Source organism: Macroventuria anomochaeta, assembly GCF_010093625.1.
Source record: "Macroventuria anomochaeta strain CBS 525.71 unplaced genomic scaffold BU25scaffold_11, whole genome shotgun sequence".
Classification (NCBI taxonomy): Eukaryota; Fungi; Ascomycota; class Dothideomycetes; order Pleosporales; family Didymellaceae; genus Macroventuria; species Macroventuria anomochaeta.
In genome coordinates this window covers 190,475-215,873 of record NW_022985372.1, presented here as the reverse complement: position 1 = coordinate 215,873, position 25,399 = coordinate 190,475, and the positions used below count along the sequence as shown (strand labels likewise).

General features: G+C 52.2%; 12 protein-coding genes across 12 annotated transcripts; 5 read left to right on the top strand and 7 right to left on the bottom strand.

Annotated features, from left to right (window-relative positions):
- Positions 1-339: 339 nt before the first annotated feature.
- On the top strand, positions 340-2,455 carry BU25DRAFT_24426 (alpha/beta-hydrolase). The gene is made up of 5 exons (XM_033701562.1): positions 340-664; positions 711-757; positions 806-2,034; positions 2,082-2,221; positions 2,282-2,455. The coding sequence occupies exons 1-5, from the start codon at positions 551-553 to the stop codon at positions 2,441-2,443; spliced, it is 1,692 nt and encodes a 563-aa protein (XP_033563147.1). The 5' UTR covers positions 340-550; the 3' UTR covers positions 2,444-2,455.
- Positions 2,456-3,497: 1,042 nt separating this feature from the next.
- BU25DRAFT_447475 (uncharacterized protein) lies at positions 3,498-3,806 on the bottom strand (the record flags this gene model as incomplete). Its single annotated transcript, XM_033709540.1, has 1 exon — positions 3,498-3,806. The coding sequence occupies one exon, from the start codon at positions 3,804-3,806 to the stop codon at positions 3,498-3,500; it is 309 nt and encodes a 102-aa protein (XP_033563146.1).
- A 1,694-nt stretch (positions 3,807-5,500) lies between these two features.
- BU25DRAFT_409443 (uncharacterized protein) lies at positions 5,501-6,027 on the bottom strand. Its single transcript, XM_033706054.1, has one exon. The coding sequence runs from the start codon at positions 5,959-5,961 to the stop codon at positions 5,593-5,595; it is 369 nt and encodes a 122-aa protein (XP_033563145.1). The 5' UTR covers positions 5,962-6,027; the 3' UTR covers positions 5,501-5,592.
- A 339-nt stretch (positions 6,028-6,366) lies between these two features.
- On the bottom strand, positions 6,367-7,877 carry BU25DRAFT_24382 (uncharacterized protein). The gene is made up of 2 exons (XM_033701551.1): positions 7,258-7,877; positions 6,367-7,209 (listed from the first exon to the last, which is right to left on the bottom strand). Exons 1-2 carry the CDS (start codon positions 7,757-7,759, stop codon positions 6,722-6,724), a joined length of 990 nt encoding a protein of 329 aa, XP_033563144.1. The 5' UTR covers positions 7,760-7,877; the 3' UTR covers positions 6,367-6,721.
- Positions 7,878-8,093: 216 nt separating this feature from the next.
- Positions 8,094-10,230, top strand: BU25DRAFT_364925 (uncharacterized protein). Its single transcript, XM_033703803.1, has 2 exons — positions 8,094-9,766; positions 9,818-10,230. Exons 1-2 carry the CDS (start codon positions 8,481-8,483, stop codon positions 9,840-9,842), a joined length of 1,311 nt encoding a protein of 436 aa, XP_033563143.1. The 5' UTR covers positions 8,094-8,480; the 3' UTR covers positions 9,843-10,230.
- Positions 10,231-10,254: 24 nt separating this feature from the next.
- BU25DRAFT_439003 (uncharacterized protein) lies at positions 10,255-11,498 on the bottom strand (the record flags this gene model as incomplete). Its single annotated transcript, XM_033709088.1, has 2 exons — positions 10,449-11,498; positions 10,255-10,284 (listed from the first exon to the last, which is right to left on the bottom strand). Exons 1-2 carry the CDS (start codon positions 11,007-11,009, stop codon positions 10,255-10,257), a joined length of 591 nt encoding a protein of 196 aa, XP_033563142.1. The 5' UTR covers positions 11,010-11,498.
- Positions 11,499-11,984: 486 nt separating this feature from the next.
- Positions 11,985-14,690, top strand: BU25DRAFT_338000 (Cullin-domain-containing protein; the record flags this gene model as incomplete). The annotated part of the gene is made up of 3 exons (XM_033702703.1): positions 11,985-12,034; positions 12,375-14,445; positions 14,502-14,690. The coding sequence occupies 3 exons, from the start codon at positions 11,985-11,987 to the stop codon at positions 14,688-14,690; spliced, it is 2,310 nt and encodes a 769-aa protein (XP_033563141.1).
- A 312-nt stretch (positions 14,691-15,002) lies between these two features.
- BU25DRAFT_24368 (short-chain dehydrogenase/reductase-like protein) lies at positions 15,003-16,280 on the top strand. Its single transcript, XM_033701548.1, has 2 exons — positions 15,003-15,012; positions 15,083-16,280. Exon 2 carries the CDS (start codon positions 15,385-15,387, stop codon positions 16,213-16,215), a length of 831 nt encoding a protein of 276 aa, XP_033563140.1. The 5' UTR covers positions 15,003-15,012; positions 15,083-15,384; the 3' UTR covers positions 16,216-16,280.
- Positions 16,280-17,738, bottom strand: BU25DRAFT_24323 (3-dehydroshikimate dehydratase). The gene has a single exon (XM_033701545.1). The coding sequence runs from the start codon at positions 17,449-17,451 to the stop codon at positions 16,345-16,347; it is 1,107 nt and encodes a 368-aa protein (XP_033563139.1). The 5' UTR covers positions 17,452-17,738; the 3' UTR covers positions 16,280-16,344.
- Positions 17,739-19,234, bottom strand: BU25DRAFT_24322 (inositol monophosphatase). The gene is made up of 4 exons (XM_033701544.1): positions 18,940-19,234; positions 18,368-18,892; positions 18,189-18,320; positions 17,739-18,134 (listed from the first exon to the last, which is right to left on the bottom strand). Exons 1-4 carry the CDS (start codon positions 19,176-19,178, stop codon positions 18,026-18,028), a joined length of 1,005 nt encoding a protein of 334 aa, XP_033563138.1. The 5' UTR covers positions 19,179-19,234; the 3' UTR covers positions 17,739-18,025.
- A 122-nt stretch (positions 19,235-19,356) lies between these two features.
- Positions 19,357-20,134, top strand: BU25DRAFT_389890 (Dehydroquinase; the record flags this gene model as incomplete). Its single annotated transcript, XM_033704542.1, has 1 exon — positions 19,357-20,134. Exon 1 carries the CDS (start codon positions 19,682-19,684, stop codon positions 20,132-20,134), a length of 453 nt encoding a protein of 150 aa, XP_033563137.1. The 5' UTR covers positions 19,357-19,681.
- A 657-nt stretch (positions 20,135-20,791) lies between these two features.
- Positions 20,792-21,633, bottom strand: BU25DRAFT_409439 (uncharacterized protein). The gene is made up of 2 exons (XM_033706053.1): positions 21,565-21,633; positions 20,792-21,512 (listed from the first exon to the last, which is right to left on the bottom strand). Exon 2 carries the CDS (start codon positions 21,273-21,275, stop codon positions 20,823-20,825), a length of 453 nt encoding a protein of 150 aa, XP_033563136.1. The 5' UTR covers positions 21,276-21,512; positions 21,565-21,633; the 3' UTR covers positions 20,792-20,822.
- Between the last annotated feature and the right edge of the window lie 3,766 nt (positions 21,634-25,399).

Sequence of the window (25,399 nt, the reverse complement as noted above, 5' to 3'; positions counted from 1 at the left end):
TCGGCATCATCCCCCTTCGAAGCCCCGATAAAAGCCTCAAATAATCGTTCATTGTACAGGGTGCATCGTTATATGACATCTTGCTCAGAAGATGCATGCGTCGCTCCGCCACCACCGATAACCTCATCCGGAAATCGAAATGGCCAAGCACTCAGACCGAAGTAGGCGTACGGTAATCCTGTTAAGAGCATGGCTGTTCCTTGCAGGCAATGAGCCTTGAAGATGCCGCTTACGTTGGCCATGCATCGAGTAATGCGCCTCTGTTACCCAATGCAGAGCTGTGGCCTTTGTGGAGGCTGAACCGTCCTCAACATGGTGATCTGATTCGACCAGATATATGATGATCAACCTTGACGAGAGCTGGGGTACCGCGCTCTAACAAAGTAATGTCCTATCCTGGAAGTTTGAGTGTACAGCGAGGCCTCCAACAACTCCACTCGCCTTGGCAGCTACTGACGCACAAGTGGTAGAGGATCGGACTCTAGTATATATAATGCGATGTTCTGCACCAACAAGAGAGCGCTAAACACCTTCACTACTATCGATCACCATGCAACCAAGACTCATCTTTTACAGTGCCGCGGCGGCGCTCATGCACCGTAGCTTTGGCTCCCCTCTCAGCACAAGACAAAGCAATGTCACTTCTGTGTCCAGTTTCGACGAAGTAAGCTAACTTTCACGAACCCCGAGGCATTGACTGATGATTGTAGCTTACACCGAGTGCGGATCTAGTCTGGACACCATGCTTCGAAAACTTGTATGCATCTTATCTTTACTTCCCAGCTCGGACTGCTAATATGCTCAGTACATGCTCCCTGCTTGAGGTACCACTTGACTACAGTAACGAGTCTGTCGGCACTGTCAACTTGGCGATCATCAAACGGCCTGGGGATAGCGAAGATGCACAGGAAGTTTTGCTCAATTCTGGAGGTCCTGGTGGCTCCTCCGTCGGTATGGTCATTTCAGACTCTGAAGCTGTCCAAGACAAAATTGGAACTCAGTACTCGCTCGTTGGTATCGATCCTCGAGGTGTCGCCAACAGTGGCCCTTCCAGCGACTGCTTCCCTGAATACTCCTACATAACGCGCAACTCCTTCTTGGCTGAGATCTACACGCCGGTGGACATTACATCCGACTACGCACTACGACAAAACCACGAGTACATGCGCGGCTACGGCAAGTGGTGTTCAAGTGTCTACGCTGTCAATGGTACAGCAAGATACGCCAGTACTGTCGCTACCGCGCAAGATATGCTTCACTATATCGAGCTTCGCGCGAAGAGTAAAGGCGAACCACCTGAAGAGGCAAAGCTATGGTATTACGGTATCAGCTACGGTACCATTCTTGGCGGTACTTTTGCCAGTCTGTATCCTGATCGAATCGGACGCATGATCATCGACGGTGTTATGGAACTGGAAGATCACTACAACGGCGGTTGGGAAAAGTCCATCGTCGACAACGACGAAGCTTCACGCTACTTCTTCAAGCGATGCTTCGAGGCTGGCCCAACACTTTGCCAGTTCCACCAGAACGCCACATCCTGGGAGGAGCTTGAGCAACGCTATACTGATATGTTGCATGCTCTTATGAATTCACCAATCGCAGTCGGTGACCTTGGCCTTGCTGAACAAGGTGTGGACCTTGGTGTCGTACTTACGCCAACTCTCTTCAAATGGCAGGACCTTGTCAGCTACATGTTTGCAACAGCATACCTTCTATCCCCATCAGCATTCTCAGAGTTGGACGCAATCCTCATGGAACTACAAACTGGAGTAATTCAACTAGCCGCCGTAGTACCAGTCAGATCGCAGATCGCTACCACGTTCCCTGGATACGACCAGCGCATGGCTCGATCTCTTGTCAACTGCTTGGATGCCAATCGTCGCTTCAACACCTCGGAATTCCCACAATACAAGTCGTTCGTGGAACAACTGCATAACATCAGCGTGTATGGCGGGCTCAATACGGTCTACCAGAGTGGTCCGATTTGCAGCCACTTGGACGTCGCCCCACCAGACAGCCAGACTTTTGACGGTAAGTTGCCTAATTTTGATTGACATCGACATTCTGACACTTTGAAGGTGTTACAAGAGTTCCTTCGACAAGCGCTCCGATCCTTCTTGTCAGCATGTTACACGATCCCGTCACGCCACTTCCAGCTGCTAGGAAGATGCAATCGTTATTTCCAGGCTCGGGACTTCTGGTGGGAAACAACAGCGGCGTAAGTCTAACCTCTCAAAGCGATATAGGAGAAATTTGGAAGCTGACCATGATTCTACAGCACTGTGCACACTTCCAAAAGTCAGAGTGTTTGTCCACATACGAGAAACAGTACATGCTCGACGGTACACTACCACCACCAGACACAACCTGCGAGGTCGACCAGCCAAACCCTTTCATTGCTGTTGCAGAGCAAGGTAACGCTACTACAGGCTCTTCCTAGACTTCTATGTATCGGTTCGATGTCTAGACCCTGAATAGACCGACAGCTGGTCGACTCTTGCCAGCATGCTCAAGCCGGAAGAACCTATCGTCCGCGTCATTCACCTCAATACTCTCCATAGCATCATCATCTATCCTGAACAATCTATCTTCTGGAATCCTGTCCCTCGTTGAATCATCTCCATCCTTTTCACACATATCTGGTTTTCCATCTTTGGTCTCACGCTCAACACTCTCCTTCAGCGCAAATTCCACCGCCAGCAAACTACTCTCAATCTCTTTTATTCTGTGTTGCGATACAGCTACGTCAGTGATGTGCTTACTGCCCGCATTTTCGTCGCAAGCAGCGTTGCAGTTTCTAATCACGCTGTCAAGTAATCTGTTTGTACTCACGATCCGTTCTTCCAAAGCGCTCTGTGATGAGCCTGCTCCCGTGTCATACTCCGCGATAAGGTTTTTCACGTAGGCTTTCTCTTTCACGATCAGAGCTCTCAGTCCAGACGCCTTTTGGACTTATTCTAGACGACGCTCGGCGGGCCGTTGCCGGAGAATGTTGAGCGCTTCTTTGTCGGTACTGGGAAATGTGACAGTGGTGGGGGAAGGTTAGTTGGAGGCGCGGACATGGTGGCGGTCGTGATTGAAGCAAAAAAGTCGAGATACGGTAACGCGAGGTCCATCACTTGCAGTTAGCTGAAGATATGTGTCTACAGAGCTTAAGTGGGTCATGCGCGAAGAAGTAGGAGCAGGTGAGCTCGGGCAAACATTTGTAGATACTTCGTCAGCTGACGAGTCTCTTCTAGACAACACCAAACGTTTCTCGACGCATACAGCGAATGGTCTTCTTCTATGCGGCACACCAGATACCCCTCAGATGAATCCAAGCTACTCCATATCCCAGCGCTTCAATATTGGAGTAGTCATCAGGAGGAAAGCAGGAGCATAAAGCGTGGAGATGGTAGTTACTAATAATCTGACGATTTTGGAGTAGTGTTACATGAAACTGGAAGCTGCCATTTGCAACTGGTCACTACAACCCGTCATCCACTTCTGCCTTCCTACTCCTCCATAACCTCACCGACAACGCCCGTTACCTCCTTCCCGATATCCTCCAGCGCCTTTCCCACCGTCTTAATCAGCGCCTCCCTCTGCTCATCGTTCAATCCTTGCCAATCATAGAACAGCTTCGACAGCTGCGTGATCTTCGCCTTCACGGGCTTTGTGTCTTTCTTCCGGTCCTCAAGCTCTTCTGCGGGCACTTCGGGCTTCGACTCGTACGTAATAAGCCCAGCCATGTGGCGTGCGAGCGCATTGAGGATCTGTTGGCAGGCGGAGGCTATGGGATCGATTTCCATCTTGTCGGACATGATTGTTGGAAGTAACCTTGAGGAGGGGAAGGAAGTGTGTAACGGAGGGTTTGTACGGAAGCTGAAGTAGGACGCGTCAAAGGCTCACTCACAAACACTTGCGGTTCCGACATCAGAGGCAAATAGCTGATCATGTCAAACCTTTGTCTAAGAAGCAGTACTGGCAGGTAAGTCGCAGTGATCATTCTCAATAATCACGTTGGCTGATTATGTGCTTCTAGACATTGACAAATCGTTCTGACCGCCTACCTTGGACGTCGATCTTGATTGCGAACATCCACTTCAGATTGAAACTTCCAGCGCCAACACTTCAAGATCAACAGTAGTCACCTCACTCTCAACATTCTTGAAGCCGACCTCTTTTCTCTTTATTGTTATCCTCCCACCCAGAAAACATTTGTCTGGTCTGCGTAAGCTTCCCCTTCACCGTGGCTATCTTCTCCTTGATCTTGTTAAATGTTTCTGTGGGTAAGCTCTGGCTGCTCTCTGGTCCTTCTTTGAGTGATTCTAGCTACGACTCGTGCGTGATGGATTTTTCCATGTTTCGAGTGATTCTGTTCTTAGCATTGTGAAGGTGCATCTATTCTGTGTCGACTTGGTCGCGCGGGTTCATTACGGAAACCGTGTTGAGAGTGAAGCGAATGGAGAGAAGCGGACACAGGGTAAGGATATCCTGAGGTCGAGACGGGACTGGTCATGGGACCACGAGTGTTTTGGCCACATGATGCTTCGGGATGAGTGGTAGCAAACACGACCCCTCCCTGGTAAGCCCACATTGATTCTGAAGCGAGAGAGGTGTTCAGTGGATGCATTTGGGGTACGTCCAGCACGTGGAGATTGATGGTCTCGAAAATTTAGTTGCATATGATGGCTACTTTCAACATCGTGACGAGTTTCCGAGACATAACAATAGATTACCAAAGCTGGAACTACTTGGTCAACCTCCTTGCCTCCCTTTGCCCTTCTCTAATCCGAAACCTCAAGCATAGATCCATTCGCCTTCTCAATGAGCCTCCTCGCCTCCTCATTCCCCATCTGCAGTCTTGCTAAGAAAAGCAGCCGATGCCTGCTCCCAATTTCTTCTGGCCACCTCTACAATGTTCTCCCCGAATTGAATCATTCTCTGCAGCACATTCTCCCTTGGGGGATCCGTCTCGTCGAAGATCTCCTCCATGAGACTTTCAAGCTTTTGCTCATGCATGTCAACATGTGCTTCGAGCAAGTTGAGTTCTTGTTGGAATTTCGTAAGATCAACGTCGAGCCAGCCTTGGTGGCCTCAGGCGCTGTGTGTTTACCAGCGGTCCGCTGCACTGATTGTCCAGCTCATTCGGTTAGTTCAGTTTGCTTCTCCATCCCTTCACTGCTATTCCCTTCTACTATATAGTCCCGATCGATCCTCGTCATAGCTCACAGATAGACCAATCAACTCAATCATCTCAACCCTTCACAATGGGCCTGCTGAAGTCGTCAGCCATACTTGTATTGGAAAGTAGTTGACGCCGATCGCAAAGCTGAGTATAGTGGGGTCAAGTAACGGAGGGAATTTCCGAAGTTGACATGGTCGTCCTGTCTGATCGTGCTTGCTCGCATGCTTGTTGGTACTTTACGTGTGCAGGTGGTGGTTGATAGCCAACGGCTTGTTGATGGGAATGCCTTGAACGCGTCTGGAGTAAGTCAGATATGTACGGACTGAAAGACCGGCAAGATCTGGTTGCATAGGACGATGTCTCCAACGTATGCAGATACTCTGTAAAGCGCTTAGTAAATTGTGCAGACTACAATCTACTCAGACTGTCCGTTCGCTCTCCATCTCCTTATCAATGACCCTCACTTCACTGTCGAGCTCCTCCAATGCTTTGTTCGCCTCCTCAATCAGCAGCTTCTTCTGCTCATCCTTCTTGAACTTCTGATCCTCATAGAACAACTTCGAAGTGTGCGTTGCCTTCTGCTTCAGCGCCTCTATTTTCCTCTGCCTGCTCTCGATCTCCTTCGCGGATAGCTTCTGCTCCTCCACCGGCTTCTCTCCTAGCTCCTTCAACCTTGTCTCGTGCTTGGTGAGTTGATTCAGATGGCGGTCGACTTTTCCTTGCGCATGGTCACGGAGATCTTTCCATTGGGCATCAGTTTCGATCTGGGGTTCCATATTGCTAGACATATTCGAGATGAATCGATGTAGGAACCCAGAAGGCAGGATGAAGGTTAACATACGATCGAACACGGGTCAGTCGGGGGCTCACAATCACTCGTTGGCACATGATGTGTTCACGCGGTGGTCGATGGCAAACAAGCATAGATGCTACCATTCTACCTACATGATCACACGATCAAGCCAAAAGGAAGTCTGCCCCCGTGGAAGCCAGCTTCCGTCAGTACACCTAGGATATCCGCTTCCGAAAGCCGACCTTCACGTCTAAGTTGCTGCAAGTGTGCACGTGCAGCATGAATGACCTCGAGCTCCTCCCTCTCATCCGCGGCACTGGTCATATAGTCATCATCATGGTCAGCCGGCTGATCATGTTCGTTTGAACGACCGTTGTCGTCAACAAGGTTACCAAAGCGGTCTTGGCTGGACATGATATGGGATGGGTTTGGTGGCGACAAAGTGTTTGGGATGGTTATCCGAGGTTTGGTAAATTCGTCTGGAGTGATTCGAGTAATTCTGGAAGGTGTTTCGAAGTCTGAAAAGTAAGCCTGAAGGCTATGAGAGAAGTGGATGCTGGAAGAGAGAAAAGGTGGGAGGCGAGCAGACACTTTTATACCCAAGATTGAGCTCCTCATTCACCTCTGGAGGCCTTCACATCCGTGAGGCTTGAATACCAAACCGCGAAGTGGTGAAATTATTCGTCCAATGCCGCCAACACCTGGTATCTTCCGTGAATATCATACACATATCTAACATTATTCATCACACGTGTTCAATGTTTTGCCGCCTCCTTCACCTTTTCATCCTTTGCTCTTTCTGCAACGTGTTCAGCCTCCTCGTGGATTTTCTCCAGGATATGATCTGGCAGCGTGTCCTTGGCTCTTTGATCGCCGGTGGTGGCCTTCTCTTGCTCAAGCTTCTTCTCCATTAACTTCTCCTTCGCATCAATCGACTTCTCGACCTGTTCGACGGCGCGCTCGATCTCGACTTCCATGTCCGGCAGATCGAATTGCTCTGCGATCAGCTTGCCATTCCAGCGCTGCAGTACCATGACGTCCTCGCTCTCGTTGTTGGTCTGCTGGTGCACTACACCAGAAACCTGGTCGGCCTCCTTCTCTGTCGGCCGTGGGGCGGCGCGGGATATCTGGCGGGTAGGGTACATCAGGCCGGCGGTGTATGCCTCGTCAAGGGCCCAGGAGGGGTTTGGCTTGGGTTGGTTGTGCTTGAGGAGGAACTCGAGGTATTTCGAGCCAGTGAGTGCTGCAAAACATTAGCTCGTGAAGCAGATAACCCGCAAGGGCAACTCGCCCTTCCAATGTGACCAGGCGCGGTACAAGACGTAGAAGAACGGCAGGTTGGGGATGACGGGTACTAGCATGAAGGGCGCGGTGAAGGGCATGATGACGACGCTCCATATCAGTTTGCTGCGGTGCATGCCCTGTCGTTCTTGCGCCAGCTTGGTCAGGATCTCGGTCACCCTCTCCTGCTTCAAGTACCGCCCAGGAAAGAGAAGCTCATGCTTTGCCTTGCCCTCCACGATGTCTTTCTTCCGCCGCTCGGTCAGGGAGGGCAGCGTCTTGAGGCCCCATTCCTCATACGGTATGCGCTTCAGCGCCTGGTTGCCGTAGAAGGTGACTTTCTTCTTCCAGTTGCCTACAGCCTTCTCGTCCTTCTCCCAGGCGGCCCAGGTCTCATTGGCCTTGAGGGTGACCTTGTCGAAGATGGAGCGGTCCTTGGGGGCCTTCTCGCGCAGCTTCTCGCAGTAGATGAGCGAGCGACGCGTCGAGATGGGTAGCAGGAAGAGGCGCATCGTGGACTGCCTGTTTGGGAAGGAAGTGGTGGAGGTAGCAGGGAAGGCGCGTTAGGTAAGCGCGCACGATGGCGCAGACGGGGATGCAGGGCTCAGACGAGTGCTTGGTGAGACATGTTCCTGAGCACCGAGTCGCGTGGCACGTTTTGTGCGATTCCTGAAATCCAGCCGCGGTCCTTTGCAGAGGCGAGGGGTGAAATTGCTTGCGCAGCTGCAAGGCTGTGCTAGGCGGGCGATTACATCAGAGCGCGTCCAGCGCACATCCAGCTGTTCCCTGCACGACCCAGAATTGTCTGGCGGCGCCATTCCTGTTTGCTGCTCACGACCCGCCCTGATCGACGACCAGCAATCTCTCCCTGCCACCGCCGCACGCTCCCGGGCCCCCAACGCTCGAAACGCTCGAAACGCTCGAAACGTCTGGCAAATCCACCCCTCGTGCCTCGTGCCTCGTGACATCGCTGCTGCCCGCCGCGGCCCTCGCACATTCTGCATGACATGCTGTCGCTGCTGCGCACGCCCGCCTAACTGCTTCTGCCACTCGCTGCCCGGACACGCCGCCAAGCAGGCCAGAGCCCGCCCACTGTCGCTGACGCGCACCCGCCTGCTGCCAGACGTGTTCGCGGACGGACGCTGGGGCAGGAGACGGTAGCCCAGTCACGGGACCCGCTCCGCGCGACGAGGAGGCCCTCAAACCTTGACGCCCCAGACGGCATATCCAGGTATGGCCAGCAAGCCCATGGCCGAGCGCAGGAAGAGCGACCATGGCTCGAATGGCGCCCGAGAGCCATTGTCGTTCCTCAGCCCCAACGACGCCCTCAGCACCACAGCCTCCCACCAGAGCACCAGCTCCACCCACGCCGGCCGTTCCGGAGGCAATTCACTGCTACCCTCGCCCGTCCCGCCGCCCACGGCCTCGTCCCAGTCCTCGCAGCACCGCCCGCACTCGAGAGTCAGCGTCGTCTCCGCCGTCTCGCGCGACGACCAGAGCGAGAGTGCCGCGGTGCGGAAGAGCCACAGCTACAGCATCTCGAGCACGCCGCACACGCTGGCGTCCTCCAAGGGCACCAGCTCGACTGCTGCGGACAACCGTGAGCGCCAGCGTGCTGCCCGCTCTCTGCCGCCATGGGTCCTGTCGGCCGACGAGGACGAGATAGCCGATGCCACTTCACTGCTGCTGCCCCGCACGCCCACCTCTGTCCGGCCTGCCTCCCACAACTACATGCCCACGCCCAAGTCCAATGTGCCCGGCCGCAGATTCGACCATGCCCGTGAAGGGGCGCCAGTGACGCTCACCACCCCCGTCAGCGAAAATGCCTCAAAGTGGAAACAGTTCGCTGCAGCCTCCAACTACGAGCAGCACGACCGCCCTCTCTCGTCGAGAGGACAGATTGTCGACGATGACTGGATGGCCGCGAACCTGCCAGATCTTGAGAAGCCATGGGAGCCCATCGACGAAGAGGAGAAAGAGGAGAAGATCAAGGGCTTCTGGTTGTTCAATCCGGCGAAGCGAAGGCGCAAGATGGTGCAGTTCCACCGCACCATCATGAATCACCCCATGGTTCCGGCATTGGTCCGTATGATTGTGCTCACCTTCTCGATTCTGGCTCTGTCGTTAGCTGGAGCTATCTTCCACAAGTCAGATTCCGCTAGCTGCGATAACAACTCGTCCACCTGGATGGCAATCATCGTCGATGTCGTAGCCATCATCTACACCGTCTACATCACGTATGACGAGTACACTTCGAAACCCCTCGGTTTGCGTTCGCACAACGCAAAGATGTCCCTTATATTCTTAGACCTGGCCTTCATCGTGTTCGAATCTGCGAACCTCAGTCTGGCCTTCCAGGCGCTGACCGACGACAAGTGGGCGTGTAGGGACGCCACGGACCCGGTAGCTGCTTACTGCCAGTACACTCGGTCAATCTGCGTACGGCAGAAGGCACTGACTGCTACACTACTCATTGCGCTGCTGGCGTGGCTAGCTACTTTCAGTATCAGTACCCTGAGGTATGTCCCATTTGCCCAAGGCGCCATCGTGACAATGCTAACAATGTGAAGGTTGATCCACCGTGTCGCTAGGTAGTACCTGCCACACACATCTTTGTCTCATTCCTATTCCGCATACATACTTGTACCATCATACACGTTTCCTTACTTTGACTGATTCGAGTGTCTTCACAGGAAAGACTCATACAAACCGATGCTCAGATACCGCATCGCAAAGCGCGCTGGTACTTTCGTCCTTGCGCAGACTGACCGTTTCCGTTCCCGTTCGCGCGACCTTTCTGCATCTGCATCTCCTTAGTTTTGATTTGGCATATGCATGGCGTTGGCGGCACATATTCCCCGCATTGTTCCTTTGTTGTTCAGCGAGCCGTGGAGGTAGTCACGGTTGTAGGTGCCCAAGTAGACAGTTCGATAGGGTGTTGTAGTCTTCAGCACTCCTCAAATGTAATGATATGACCAACCACGGGTGTTTTGTATGCCTCCACCACTCACACCAGAGCACCGATTTTCAGACCACACTGGCTTCAGTACAGTATCAAGCTACCCAAGCTACCCAAGCTACCCAAGCTACCCAAGCTACCCAAGAAACCCCCCCCCCCCCATCCAATCACACCGAAGCCCTCCCGCTCCTCTCAGTCTACAACTCACTCCTCGCACTTCCCTCCAGCCTCTCACTCCTCACACTTCCCTCCAGCCTCTCTCTCCCCCACAGCACCGGCCCATTATCCCCATACATCGGATCCCTCTCAAACCACTCCACACCCCCCACCGCCGCCGCTTTCCCCTCCTCCCCCTTCTCTCCATAGCACATATCCCACCCGCACCCCCTGGGATAAGCTCCCACCATCTCAAACCCCCCGTCCACATCCTCCAGCAACCGATGCGCAACCCCCGCTGGCACAACAACCACATCGCCGACCCTCACCTCCTCCTCTACGCGTCCTGGGTTCGATTCGCCGCCGAAGAGCAGGCGCGCCCGGCCGCGGATGATGCACAGGATTTCGTGGGTTGTGCTGTGGTAGTGCGAGGTTGTATACATTGTGTACCGCCATTGCGGGGCTATGGAGTTTGTGGGGAGGTGGGATTCAATGGCTGATGGGGAGGTGGTGGCGGGGAAGCAGGAGTGGTATATTAGGAGTGGGTGACCGTGAGGTGTGGTGTTGGGGAGGAGGGAGTGGGAGGGGATGTAATGTGCTGAGATGCGGAGAGAGGAGAGGGGGGTTAGGTTGAGTTTTGGTGGCATGTTGTTGAGTTTGGCTGTGTTCGAATGGGTGATGTGTGCCGTGATGGTTTGGTGGTCTGGTGGCGAGAGGTGTACCCTTGATGTTGTTTCTGTTCAGTAAAGTTGTCTTGGACCGGACTAAAGTGTTGATGGATCGAGAAGATGGATAGTTGATATGAAGCTGTGAAAATCATACTGATACTTGAAGCAGACATGCATGTCGTCCGTGACCCCGCAAGACGTCATAGGTCCGGGAATTTGATATTCTCTACCTTCTTCATTACTGCTGACGATCTGAGCTGAGCTGTAGTGCTTGAAGCAGTGCCTTCTGCTCTCTGTCCTGGGGTTTTCAAAGCTGCCTAAAACACCAGGTGGATGACTGGGTGGAGGCCGTGGTTGCTGAGTACAGGGATACCATGGTACCGAGTTATGGCGCAAGATGTGACCAGATCCCAATATTTGAAGACTCATCAATTCCGCTTTACAGCACAACAAGACTCAGACGTTGAATCACAATTTCAAAGGTTCGAAAGTCTGAAGATGAGCACCCTCGAGAGCGCCTGACCGAGACAACTCCGGCCCCACTTTTGTGGTGTGTAAGCGTTAGTGCAAGGCTGAAGTGAAGCCATAGCCAAGCTCGGTGTTGCCTGAACCATCGAAGTGATTCACAAAACCTCGCCACACCTTCTCACCACCGCGCCTTCACCACCGGTTTCCTTTCCCTTCCTCCTCCTCCGCACAGTGAGAGGGTGTTTGCGCGCTAGGACCACTGCAAAAGAGGCCCTTTCCGCCTTCTATAGTCGGCCGCCCGCAGTGCGACCTTCGCCTCCGCACCTCGCACCTACCGCACGACCTCCTCACCCACACAACCGCGACCCCGCCCGCTGGCAATAACGCGAAGCTCGCCTACGACCTAATAGCTCTCACACAACAAATACAACACCCCTTGCGCAAGAAGACGCCTCCGTATTGTGCCCCGCGCACGCGACGCTCACTATGGCTTCCACCATGCCGCCCGTTCCTGCAAAGGACGATGTTAACGCTACGTAAGTACCATTTCTATATTCGCTCTTTCCAGGTGTTGGTGAGGCGAGGAACTACCCCTAGGCGCCACCAGCGGATCCTCACAACTTCTACTCCCCCATCTACTTCTTAGAGTGTGCTGGAGACCTCCAGGCTTTACTATTCATACCAGAGATCGAACGGACTTCATCAGCATCGACAATGAGCCGCAGAGTTCCAGTGCTTTCGGGACGTGTTCGCAAGCTGCCGACCTTCGAACCACGGGAGAGTCTGGGGAAGCTCCTGCAATCGTTCGAGAGGCTGGAAGTGCATGTTGGATTGCAAGACTCACAACGAAGGATAATATGCTGACTGCCTCCACAGCTGGAAATATTTAGAGGCTGGTGTCGACAAAATCATGACCAACCTGCGTGGTGGTATGGATATGAAGACCTATATGGGCCTCTACACAGCCATCCATAACTTCTGTACCGCACAAAAGGCCGTTGCCGGCTCGTCTTTCGCAGCGAACAACAACCGTGGAGGTGCTCACCTACTTGGAGAAGACCTCTACCAGCACCTGATTGAATATCTCAAGGCACACTTGGCTGGAGTACAAGCTCAATCGAAGGAGCACGTCGACGAGGCGCTACTCACATTCTACATCAAGGAATGGAACCGATATACGACCGCCGGCCAGTACAACAACCACTTGTTCAGGTACCTGAACCGTCACTGGGTGAAGCGGGAGATGGACGAGGGCAAGAAGCACATCTACGATATATACACACTGCACTTGGTGCGATGGAAGGAGGACATGTTCACTGGCACACAAGAGAGCGTCATGCGCTCCGTTCTGAAGCTTGTCGAGAAGCAGCGGAACGGCGAGACCATCGAACAGTCCCACATCAAGTCAGTGGTCGACTCATTCGTGTCACTGGGTCTGGATGAGGCTGATAGCTCAAAGTCGACGCTGGACGTATACAAGGAGTACTTCGAGAAGCCCTTCTTGGAGGCGACCGCAACATACTACGACAACGAGTCAAAACAATTCTTGGCGGAGAACAGCGTTGTGGAGTACATGAAGAAGGCCGAGGCTCGTCTTGACGAAGAGAAGGAACGTGTGCCGCTTTACTTGCTCAATGAGATCATGTCTCCGTTGATGCGAACCTGTGAGCAGTCCCTGATCACAAACCACTCACAAGCTCTGCGCGAAGAATTCCAGATCCTTCTCGACCACGATAAGCAAGAAGATCTTGGCCGCATGTACAAGCTTCTTGCTCGCATCCCTGAAGGCCTCGACCCGCTGCGCAACCGTTTCGAGACCCACGTGCGCAAGGCCGGTCTGCAGGCTGTCGAGAAGCTCGCGCAAGAGGGTGAGAGCCTGGAGCCTAAGGTGTACGTCGAGGCCTTGCTTGAGGTTCACACCCAGTACCAGGATCTTGTCAACAAGGCCTTCAACGGCGAGTCTGAGTTTGTACGATCTTTGGACAACGCATGTAGGGAGTTCGTCAATCGCAACAAGATCTGCAAATCCGGCTCCAACAAGTCACCTGAACTTCTGGCCAAGTACACCGATACTCTGCTGAAGCGTTCAGGCGCAAAGATGAGCGAGGAGGACGATATGGAGAAGTTGCTTACACAGATTATGACTGTGTTCAAGTACATCGAGGACAAGGATGTCTTCCAGAAGTTCTACTCGCGTATGTTGGCGAAGCGTCTCGTTCAGACTACATCTGCATCCGACGACGCCGAGACTAGCATGATCAGCAAGCTCAAGGAGGCATGCGGTTTCGAATACACCAACAAGCTCCAGCGCATGTTCCAGGATATGCAGATCTCGAAGGATCTGAACGGAGCCTTCAAGGAGTGGCAATCCAACAATTTGGACGAGGCCGATGTCAAGGCTAGCGTCGACGCCAGCTACCACATCCTTGGTACTGGTTTCTGGCCGCTCCAGCCACCCACCACGCCCTTCACGGCCCCACAACTGATCGTTCAGACCTACGAGCGATTCGCTCGCTTTTACAACCACAAACATCAGGGTCGTAAGCTCACATGGCTCTGGCAGTTGTGCAAGGGTGAAGTCAAGGCCAATTACTGCAAGGTCGCCGGCTCCAAGGCCTCTCCCACCTTCCAAGTCTCTACATATCAGATGGCTATCATGCTCTTGTTCAATGACAGTGATACTGTCAGCTACGACGACATCGCCGAGGCTACCAAGCTCAACAAGGAGACTCTCGACCCTAGCCTTGGTGTCTTCATCAAGGCTAAGGTCTTGCTCGCTCAACCGGAGGGTGCCAAGCCTGAGTCAGGTACAACGTACAAGCTCAACACCGGGTTCAAGACCAAGAAGGTCAAGATGAACTTGAACATCGGTATCAAGTCTGAGCAGAAGGCGGAGGCAGAAGATACGCACAAGACCATCGAGGAGGATCGAAAGCTCCTCATGCAGGTACGTACATATCATACATGCCCCACATTATTTGAATATCTACTAATCCAACGTAGTCGGCCATCGTGCGTATCATGAAGTCCCGCAAGAAGATGAAGCACCAGCAGCTGGTCTCGGAGACGATCCAGCAGATCAAGAACCGCTTCATGCCCCGCGTTCCAGATATCAAGAAGTGCATAGACATCCTCCTCGAGAAGGAGTACCTCGAGCGCCTGGAAGACGACGAGCTCGGCTACCTTGCGTAAGCAGGCTGTGCGGCTTGTTGTTCTTCTGCTGGCTTGCCAGCATCGAGTGCGTTATGCGTTTTGCTAATGAGTAATGGATTTCTCTCTTCTCTCACGGTCGGCGGTCTATCGTCATCGTCCTTTGGCTGCATATACGGCGTTTCAGGAGCGATAGTGACTACGTGTGGGTATGTGTGGGTATGTGTGATGGGAAGGGTATTTGAGCACGATTGGCGCTTTCCCCTCCTCGACCTAGCGATAGACGCCAGGGAATGGACCTAAAAGGTGTCGACAGATAGTCAGTATACGGAAGAATGATCACGTATTCTTTCCAAGTCGGTCGGTATTCTTGCCTCTTATCTGTGCTAACTGAACGTATCGCGTTGAATCGCGTTAAGGGTAACCTTGTGCAGGGCTCCGCATGCATGTTGCAGATCACCAACATCACTCCTTTCTCGTACCAGCCTAGATTTTAACACAGACCTCGCTCTATAACGACACTTCGCTCGTCTTCGTCTTCACGAAGCTTACTCGAACGACCGAGGATATCCCCGCATCGACCCCTCACTATAGCCGATACATCCTACAATATGAAATATAAAGTCAACACAGCTGTAGTCGGTTTGTACTAGCATCGCATTCTACTTGATAGCTCATACGAACACCGATTCTCATCTTGACCTCCAAGCGAGCATCAAGGCACCACCGTTCGACCATGCCAGGCCGCCTCGCCAACAAAATCGCCATCATAACTGGCTCCTCCTCCGGCATAGGCCGCGCCATAGCTCTCCTCTTCGCCTCCCACGGCGCAACAATAATCTGCTCGGACCTGCGCGAAGAAGCGCGCATCCCCGGTCCCTCAGAAGCCGCCGACTCCTCGCAACCTAGCACCGTATCTGCCATCACATCTGCCGGCGGCAACGCCATCTTTGTCAAATGCGATACTACGAAGAGTGAGGAAGTTGGAGCGTTGGTGAAGACGGCGGTGGACAAGTACGGGAGGCTGGATATCATGGTGAATAATGCGGGAATCGCGGTGGAGACGGGGACTAGTCATGGGCCGAGACCGGTGTGGGAGTACGAGGAATCCGCGTTCGACCAAACCATCTCAGTAAACGTGCGAGGCGTCTTCCTCGGCACAAAATACGCCTCCCTCGCTATGAAAGACCAGTCTCCCCACCCCAACGGCGACCGCGGCTGGATCGTCAACCTCGCTTCTGTCTTCGGACTGGGTGGTGGAAGACACTCCAGTGGGTATATCACGAGCAAACATGCCGTTATGGGCCTTACGAAGGCGGCCGCGTGGGACTGTGCAACTCATAGGATCCATGTCAATGCGCTGTGTCCGGGGTACACGCAGACTGCTTTTACGGCGCCGATTTGGGAGGATAAAGAAACGACGGCGAAGATTGAAGGTATGCATCCGTTTAGAGGGCTGGGGACGCCGGCGGATATTGCAAGGGCGGCGGTGTTTCTTGCGAGTGAGGAGGCGAGTTGGATTACGGGAATTGGGCTACCGGTTGATGGGGGGTACAGTAGTATGTAAACGCGAACTCGAGTTTTGTGATTGTCACGAAACAGTGGCTGTGGGAGATGTATTCGAAGGAGGAACGCTATGCTTGCATTGGTGTGTATGCTATGCCCCTAGAAATGCTGAATATGCAAAGAAGCGAGTTTATAGTCTCGCGTTTTCAAAGCTTGTCCTTGTGCTATCCTTCCTTGTGTCCTCCAGCTTCTCGTTGCCCGCAGTCTTGCGAAGGGCAGGCGGTGCAGTCTCAAGCCCAAGATCAACCACCATCTTCTCCCAACCGATCGCGCATCGCGAGGCCAGCTCTTGGACAACGCCATGATCCTTCCTCTCCATAGCACGGTTGAACAGCTCGAAGCTGACCCAGCCACCATAGCCGATCTGGTTGATGATCGCATTCGCAACGTCCTTGACTGGCAAATATGCGCCATACTCTGTCTCGCCGTAGAACAACCTGCAGTTCCTGCTCCAACTCATGCGACTCGCTTGCTCAGCATTGTAAAAAGAGTGACCAGGCTTCAGAGGCTGATCAAGCCTCTCAGCATCAACGATCTGGATGAAGAAGATCTTCTCGCGATGCGGCTTGATCTGCTCAACAAGTCTTTGCATCGACTCAGCAACGACTTGCTCTGCATTTTCAGTGCATCCAGTCTCTGATGTGGGGTCGGCGTATATCCTGCCGAGGATGTTGAAGCTGTCGAGGCAGATGCCGAAGTTTGGTCGGTTAACGAGCTGGACAATCTCCCAGCAGCGCTCCCACTTGTCGCAGTATGTGCCCCAGCATAAGCTTTCATAGGCGAAGCGGACGATTGGTGTTTGTTGCAGGCCCATGTCTGCTATTTGCTGCAAATCGGAGACGATCAGGTTGAGGTCGGATGAGATCTTGGATTTGGGAAGGAATGATGAGGGCACTTGGACGATGTCAGTACCGAGGACGTGGGCCAACTTCATCCAGAGCTTCATCTCTTCTATCCTCTCGTCGTGCTTTTGTCGGTCTAAGAGGCCCTCGTAGTGCATGAATGGTTGCAAGCAGATAATCTCAAGTCCTAGTGATTCGCATAGGTCCCGTACATAGGCGGCTGCTGTGAGGAGGTCTGACAAGGATTTTGAGGGTGCAAGATCGCAGAGGTCTTCATAGAATAGCTCGATGCCTTGGAGGCCATGTTTCGCGGCCATAGCCATCTTGTGCTCGAAGCTGTGGCCGGCGTAGCACCGGCCTAGCGACATGGAGGAGATACCCGGTCGACAAACCATGGTGATGATCTGATTTGAGAGCGTAACGAGTGTCAAACAAAGATCGTAATTCGGAAGCTGTTTCCGAGTACAATATGAAGGCGGAGTTTAAGCCGTGGAGTATTGATCGTAAAGCTGTATGTACTTCAATGCAAGAGTATGTTTACGCTTTTGAGGTCGACAGGAGGCTTGATTAGGCCAACTTAGCGGCTCTAGAGTTTACGCGGAAGCCTTTTGATGAAACGTCTCTAAGATCATCCTGGGTTGCTTGTTGATAAGATCTCTCGAGTTAGCCATTGGTAGCCGCGCTGGGCCATGACGATGATTCGCCACCTGGATGTGACTTTAAGCGTGACGTCGCGGCTGCAGTCAACCGGGCTAGACCTCTGGATAATCTTCGGTACCATGAAAATGACGCGCTGTACTTCGTAAATGGTTTGTCGCGCAATACTATCGGTACTGAATCTTGAGCGTTGCTGAGCGTTGCTGAGCGTTGCTGAGCGTTGTTGAGCGTTCGAAGTCGGTTTCGTTAATTTGGAAGATGCTGAGCTCCATGCGAGGGGAATGGGGAGCTGCTCTAGACATGCTGTGTGCATTACGCGCCTGGGCGTGAGTAATCTAAGTTTCGTACACGTCGCCATACTTCTCGGACAGTCCTCTCTTGGCTCTGGCGTCCAGTCTCTGTGGGTGAAGGTCCGGCTGGTCTGTGGATCACTCTGTCAGCCTTTTCAGAGTAAACGTTTTGTGACATAACTTACCGAATGGCGAGGTACAGCCGGCTCCCCAGCTTAACATCTGGTATTGGGCATGTAGCTTCGTCTGCAGGTGGGTTTGCGGTTGTCATCAGGCCTCCTGCTTCGAGCAGGATTGCAACACCTGCCGCGACGTCCCTAATAATGATCAGTAAATGATACTGCGAGCTTGGCAGGCTACTCACCACTCCCAGCATCCACCTTCCCACCAGATATCAAAAGATCCCATCGCAACGTAAGCTAGGTCTAATGTCGCACTTCCCAGGCTCCTAACACCGTGTACCATTCCACCTCTGCCTGACCTTCCACCAAGCTCAGCTGCCATGTTGACGAAACTCTCAATCTTGCGGTGCATGTTGCCATCCGGAATGTCTCTCCTATCCTTGCCCCACTCGCACGAGAACACACAGCCTGCTGGCGCCTTTTCCGGCATAGGTGCAATGGGGTTGCGAATAAGCGGCAGTTGCTGCGTTCCGTTCAAGAAGGCTCCGCGACCAGCGCACGAAGAGAAGAATTGGTTGATAAACGGAGCGTAGATAATACCGATGAGGGGCTTGCTTCTGTGGATGAAAGCGATCGAGACGCAGAACATCGGGAACAGGTGGATGTAGTTGACAGTACCATCCAACGGGTCAACGCACCACGTAGGGCTTTCATCAATGAGGTAGTCGCGACTCGCACCCTTCGAATATGATTCTTCGCCCACGAATCTATAACAGGTCAGAAAGGGAACCTTATCGAGAGTGATCAGACTCACTTGTGTGAAGGGTACTTCTGTGTGATCTGGGTCTTGATGAAAGCTTCCACATCCTCATCCGTTTCGGTGACCAGATCGACTGCATTCATCTTTTGCACATGCTCATCCTGCGCTTTCGTCCCGCCGCCTCCGTCCATTCTCAATTGTGCGGCATCCCTCAACATCTGACCCGCCCGCTTCCCAAGCTCAACGGCGAACGCATAGATCTCATCGAGCTCTTCTCTAGAGAACTCAGACATTACGAAAGTGCGAAGGAGTGTGAAGATGGATGACAGGTGCTCATTGATGATTCCATATCGATGGAATATGCTGATGACTCGGTTGCAGATGCCGTTTCAATCCGCTACTTAGCGGCGGAGATATGATAAGGAGATAAGGAGGCTGCGACTTTCCAATCGCCAAAACCACTACACCAACCTTTCTTTCGTCCACTCATAAGCCTTTCACCATCTGTTTCGTCTCTTCATCAACCAATGGCTTCGGCTACTGGAGGAAAGACGCGTTTGCTGAGTTCATCCGCTTCGACATTTCGATTTTCCCCAATGTGGAGCCAGGCCAAGGGACCCTTCAAGTGTGTGGGAAAGAGTTCTTCCGATGCTTTAGATTCTTCCGACTCATCACGATCGACCTCTGAACCGCAATACTTACTCGCGCACTGGTCTGACCACCCAGTTGACAGATATCAATAAGACTCAAGATACCCATATCAACATTTCAGCCAAAACCCCACAGACAGAACACCATGGCCAAATCGATCCTTCTCATCAACGGCCCCAACCTGAACCTTCTGGGTACACGCGAGCCTGCTACATACGGCTCTACTACGCTCCCTCAGGTTGTCGAGGCCGCACAAAAACAGTGTACCGAGAAGTCGATCACATTCGCACACCTGCAGTCCAACCATGAGGGTGTAATCCTGGATTGCATTCACGAAGCGCGTGGGAACGTCGATGCCATCATCATCAACCCTGGGGCTTTCACACATACCAGCGTCGCGATAAGAGATGCTCTGCTAGGTGTGGATATTCCGTTTGTCGAAGTCCACATCAGCAACGTACACGCACGGGAAACATTCCGCCACCACAGTTACTTGAGCGACAAGGCCGTTGCTGTCATCTGCGGGCTAGGGATCTACGGGTACGAGGCTGCGATTGAGTATGCATCGAGGCATATCAAGCCGAAAGAGAATGCTTAGACCAGTTTCAATGAAAATCTAATGGAAGCCGGCTACCTTGATGTATCTACTCTTGACGTGTTACAGTTCTCCCAAACCGTCATCCACACATTACAAACGAAAGCTCCACAGTAGCCGATGGCTCACCTAGGAGACTTGTCATTGCGAGTCACGTGGTCGACGGATACGCGCGTGGTCCGCATGATGTCTGTCTTGGAGAACTTTTTGCCAGTATCTTCTTCTTCGAGGTATTCTAATATTGCCTTATCACTCTCGTTGTCCCCCGCATGTCTAGCATTTCGCCTTGTCATTGCTTCGATGGTGCTCCTTCTGGTGACCTGACGGCGACAGGTTGGTAAGTTGTAGCTTTGGTTGCCACTGTGCGACTGTTTTCCCGAAAAGATTTTGTCGGTGACAGAGTCGGAAGTATGTGCTTGAACATGCCGTCGAACGACTTGCGAAAGGGGTGTAAGGTTTGCAACGGCGATGCTGACTGAGATCTTGGTGATGCTCCAGATTGATAGCGATATGGACTCGTGGTACGCTTCTGCTTGGCCTTGGAGTTTCTGAAAGTACACCAGCTTGATCGACGGGATTGCAGTGCAGGTACTTTGAGTTCAGCATGAACTCAAGTCAAGATAAGATGATTGACTTACACCAAGGACATAAGAAACACAGCTCGAACACCCCATTGGGTCTGTCTGATCAATTAAACGGACTGGAGGTGTGCGATGGGCGCCGTGGCGTATATCATACCCGTTACGATAGTCGAAATAGCTTGCGTATACGCAATGCTATTTTGTACAGTCTGTGACCAACGCTGCTTGTCTTTGATCCTCGTGTCCCATCTCGATGTAAGAGGCCGACAGAGCCCAAAGTGCTGAATGACTGGTAAGATAAATTTGAAGACAGTCACGTACGCAAAAGTCTCCCATATAACCCATCTGTTTCGCTTCGAGAAGTTCAGAGCGAGAAGGTAAGCACGGATGGATAATTTGACCACCCATATACCGTAGACATTGAGGAGCTGACTGGTAAAGGTAAGATGGTTTTGGTAGATCATCTTGTCCAGAGTCCAGAAGGTGTCGTGAAGAGGGCGACCGGCTCCTGCAAAGCCACATGCGATTGCGGCTGAATGCTTCAGGTAATTAGGATCTGACATGAGACTCTCAGATTTCAGGCTTCGGTTTAGGGTTTTCTATCCTGCCAGCCCAGTTGCGCTGTGTCTCGAGCACGCAGTGTCGACTCCCAGGACTCTTGTCGATTCGCCACAGTCTGTCCCAACTCATTACAGAGGAGCTTTATTGGCGGACGATGTCCATCTCTCTGGTAAGACACAAGACTGCGAGCTTTGCTTAGGCTCTGTTCCGTTACTGGATTGAGAGCATGTGCCGACCAACTAGTCCAGTCAACCAAGAGACACGATGGGTTCGACATAAGTGTATGCTCACGGCATGGTTCGACTCGCGATTTGATAAACCGATCCACCGTGTCGCAATCAGCGGCACGCCAGGAGTCTGATGTCTTGATCTTTGATAATTACCACCTTCGACTCCGCAAAGCGACCGACAGCTACTGAGAGTGATCAGACTCGCCAGAGCTGATCTTTCCTTTTATCGTAAGACGTGCTTCCAGCCTCGTGTGCGACAGAGGGCTATAAGGCACCTTACTCATACTGCCTCACTGTATGCTGTGAGAAGTTGTTCTGATACATCGGAGAATGTCCGACTACACAGTCATCTTGTAAGTCGATCGTCTCGGATCTTTGCCTGCGAGCAAAATCCTACAATCCTTCAGGAATCGCCAAGACAGGCACCATGGAGTTTTCCCTTGCTCTTTTGTCTCCTAGTAACCGCGCCGCACGGCACACGTTCCCGCCTTGCTATTGTTCCGGACCGTTAGTATAGCCTCCGCAAAGTGGAGCATACGCGATCCGACAACAAGGAATGTGGTCTTGCAGGCGCGCTATTAGAGAGTAAGCTGAACAGCTTGCTCGGAAAGGATGGCCATAAAGGTCCGTCTGAATGATTCTTATTGTTTACCATTTCCCCCAAAAGCAAGCTCGATGGCGGTGAATTCATGGCGAAGACCGCAACCGTGTTGGATGCCAGCAAGATTATCGAGGGGAGAGATGGGTGCGGGCCGCAGTGGGTATGATTAACCGTTAACCCTCTTGGCAAGCCCCACCCGCAAATGAGCCTTCCGCCTCGCCACTCGCGCCAAATATCCCGAATCCAACATCATGAAGGTTGTAAGTTCACATATGCATGCTCGGCGACTCGAAGAGATACTCCGATGATAGATTTGGCCAGCGACACATGGCGTACCTTAATGAGCTGTTGGACTCGATCTCCCATGAGAGCAATATGGATTTTCGCGAACATATTGCGAACATGAGCTTTACAATCCTCTGGTCCCAATGATGAAGGTCGGTATACTTTGGAGCTTCAGGTATGAAGTTCCAACATAGTTCAGCCCAACGCTCGACACGTAGTGCTGGATTCTCTTTCCAGAATGGAAGGAAGCCCAAGATGTGGCTGGGTGAGTGAGCGGCACTAATGTGCCGTTCGTACAAGAACACTTGACGTGCCGGTGTAATCATGTGCTTAGCCAGCGATCGCAAGAACCTTATACAAATGTATACAGCAATGTGGGCCCGCGTAACGGGGAGAGGTTTACATGGTCCCTTTTTTGTGATAGTACCTACATGTCGTTCCAGAGTACTCAAATATTTCTTTGTGGGAATGTCCCAGGAGACCAGTTTCGTTGTGGGGAAGATAGTTCCGTGCAGAAAGTCGGAAGGTGGGCTCAAATTGGTATTCTAGTCCGTAAGTGCTTGGTGAGCAAGCTCTTGGAAATTGTGTTTGTTGGACATCTGCTGGAGAAGGTAAGCGATGCAGTCGTGGTGCGTGAAAGGTGTTTGACCCCAGTCCTGAGCCGAGTTGACAACCTTGCGGTCGGTTGGGGGTTCTTAGATCAAGGAGTCCAGAAGCAACTTGCTCTTTGCGAACAGTCGGATTGACTCGAGACGGATCTTCTCAGTGATGCAGAACCAACACTGATTAGAAGCCATGCCCGAATGTCGTTTCGTTCATCAATAGCTCGGTCGAAACGGACGGCTGGTTGACTGGCTGACTTGTCTTGGAGAAGCGTCAAGGTCAATTTGATGTGGTTAACTCGTAATTCAGCGTTCTTTGCTTCAAGGGTGATCTTTTACATGCGTACAATAAAGATAGATCGATCGGCTTTTCCTCGCGGTTCGCAGCCTGTCGGTCTTGGGGTCCCATTGCATACAGCCTTCTTCCGTGAAGAAGTAATAGTCGTAAACTTTGTTGCGCAGCTCTCAGGGCAGGTTGAAGAGCGACATGGTCTTGAAAACAGCGATATCTGTACTTTTGTTAATCTCATGGAAGTCCACCTCATTACATAGGATTGTACGTCAAGGCAGCAATTTCAAGCGTACAGTACCACAATGTCAAGTCAGTAATATTCCATCTACGAAACTACCACCATCAGAACAACCAAGGTTCACGGCAGAGACTGAACCAGCGAAGCAACGTGCCCCGTTCAGCGCCTTGCTAAAGTGCCTGGGGTATCGTCATGACAATGCATCATATCTGGATTCCCAGCACCTGAATTGATCACCTAGCTCCCGAGGCTCCTGCCTCGATTGCCCCTCGACACTGCAGTCTAACGCTGCACCATGCTAGCTGTCTTTTGTAGGCATCCAATTCACACGTGATCTTCCTACGTCAATTATCAACTAGCCCCAACTAGCTGAACATCGTACCGTGTCCGTGCTCGCAATGCGCATGCGCCGCAACGCACACCATCGGCACCTACACCACCTATAGAAAAATGAGGCTCTACAGCCACACACAAAAGCTATCTTGACTGAAATTTTTGGTGGATTGATCTATGGACCTATGCGACAAATCCTGCTACCAATATTTGCGTGGCTGAAGTATCTTGCGGCCACGGCTGTTGAGTGTTGGTACAGGAGCCGAGGGCTGCTCGTGCACAACACCACCATTCTGCACAGCCGCAGAACCACGATTCTGCTTCTTTCTTGGTGCTGCTTTCTGTGACGCCTTACGCTTGCCGTTTTGAGTAGTGTGTGATGCTTTTTCACGGTCTTTCTGCTCCTTAAGACGCGCTCTCTCTGCCTTGCGTGCATCGATTTTCTTGCGCTCCTGGATGCGTGCTTTCTCCCGCTCATCCTTTTCTCTTGCACGCCGCACACGAGCCTGCTCATCGCGCTTATCCTTGAGTAGCTTCTCAGTCTTCTTGAGCTCACGTTCAGTAGCTTTTGCTGCCTCTTGTTCAGCAGCGTAGGCCTCATATGCCGCGTCACGTGCATCAGCCTCTGCCTTCGATGTAGGAGACCACCATCTGGCTCCACCATGCCACTCAAGAGTGTGAGCGTACAGCGGCAGAACCTTCTGCTTGCCCTTCATCTTCCCTTTCTCTGATAGCGCTTCTTTGGCGCCTTGCAATTGGTGTTCAAGCAGCTGATTCTGCACTGAAAGGTGGTGGATGTACTGCATCAGCTCACGGCCAGCTGCCTCGTCATTCTCCACCATTGCTGCTCGAAGTAGCGTCTTAGCTTTAAGCCACGGTGGCTCACCAACTACTGCAGCTGGAGCAGTTTGATGAGGAGGTGTTGCAGCTCTCTCAGATGTTGTTGTTGCAAACTTGTCAAGTATAACGTTGGCGTTAGGTGGGAAGATTCCCGTGGCGGAGAAGGCCTTTTTTACCAGCTCTTCAGTGAATGTACACGTCCAGGCCTTCCAAAAAAGGGGGAAAAAGTCACCTTTTGTGACCGGCAGCCATCCCTGGGTCTTCTGAGTGCGAATATCAAGCTCATTAGTGTAGTTACTTGCAAGAGGCTTGAAGCAGACTACGTCTAATGGTTGTAACGTATGGGTGGCGTGTGGGGGAAATATAAGCAAAAGGATCTTGTGTTTGTCACAATAGTCGATAAAATCCTTTGTTACATGGCTGCCGTGGCCATCAATTATCAACAGCCGCCACTTTCTCCGCGCTTTGTCCTTAGTGTAGCGGTCAAACACCTGTTCAAGCCAGGTCAAACCAAGATCGTTGTTTGTCCAGCCATTAGGGGAGGTGGTGAAGTGCACGTTATGCTCTTTCTTGTCAATTGAAGCGACCCAGGACGCTTGAACAGCTCGCCCAGCAGCTGCGTAGATGATGCCTGGCGGAAGGACACTACCATCACCGCAGATGGCTGCCAGAAGCGTCACCCACTCTCTGTTGCCATCGTGCAAA

Excerpts from the sequence above, each read along its gene's own strand:
- BU25DRAFT_24426 (XM_033701562.1), top strand. The coding sequence starts at position 551 with ATGCAACCAAGACTCATCTTTTACAGTGCCGCGGCGGCGCTCATGCAC. Across the intron at positions 758-805 it reads ACACCATGCTTCGAAAACTT|TACATGCTCCCTGCTTGAGG; the intron begins GTATGCATCTTA and ends TAATATGCTCAG. Across the intron at positions 2,035-2,081 it reads AGACAGCCAGACTTTTGACG|GTGTTACAAGAGTTCCTTCG; the intron begins GTAAGTTGCCTA and ends GACACTTTGAAG.
- BU25DRAFT_409443 (XM_033706054.1), bottom strand. The coding sequence starts at position 5,961 with ATGTCTAGCAATATGGAACCCCAGATCGAAACTGATGCCCAATGGAAA.
- BU25DRAFT_24382 (XM_033701551.1), bottom strand. The coding sequence starts at position 7,759 with ATGCGCCTCTTCCTGCTACCCATCTCGACGCGTCGCTCGCTCATCTAC. Across the intron at positions 7,210-7,257 it reads CGCCTGGTCACATTGGAAGG|CACTCACTGGCTCGAAATAC; the intron begins GCGAGTTGCCCT and ends AATGTTTTGCAG.
- BU25DRAFT_364925 (XM_033703803.1), top strand. The coding sequence starts at position 8,481 with ATGGCCAGCAAGCCCATGGCCGAGCGCAGGAAGAGCGACCATGGCTCG. Across the intron at positions 9,767-9,817 it reads TTCAGTATCAGTACCCTGAG|GTTGATCCACCGTGTCGCTA; the intron begins GTATGTCCCATT and ends AACAATGTGAAG.
- BU25DRAFT_24368 (XM_033701548.1), top strand. The coding sequence starts at position 15,385 with ATGCCAGGCCGCCTCGCCAACAAAATCGCCATCATAACTGGCTCCTCC.
- BU25DRAFT_24323 (XM_033701545.1), bottom strand. The coding sequence starts at position 17,451 with ATGGTTTGTCGACCGGGTATCTCCTCCATGTCGCTAGGCCGGTGCTAC.
- BU25DRAFT_24322 (XM_033701544.1), bottom strand. The coding sequence starts at position 19,178 with ATGTCTGAGTTCTCTAGAGAAGAGCTCGATGAGATCTATGCGTTCGCC. Across the intron at positions 18,321-18,367 it reads GAAGGTGGATGCTGGGAGTG|GGACGTCGCGGCAGGTGTTG; the intron begins GTGAGTAGCCTG and ends GATCATTATTAG. Across the intron at positions 18,135-18,188 it reads CGGCTGTACCTCGCCATTCG|ACCAGCCGGACCTTCACCCA; the intron begins GTAAGTTATGTC and ends AGTGATCCACAG.
- BU25DRAFT_409439 (XM_033706053.1), bottom strand. The coding sequence starts at position 21,275 with ATGTCAGATCCTAATTACCTGAAGCATTCAGCCGCAATCGCATGTGGC.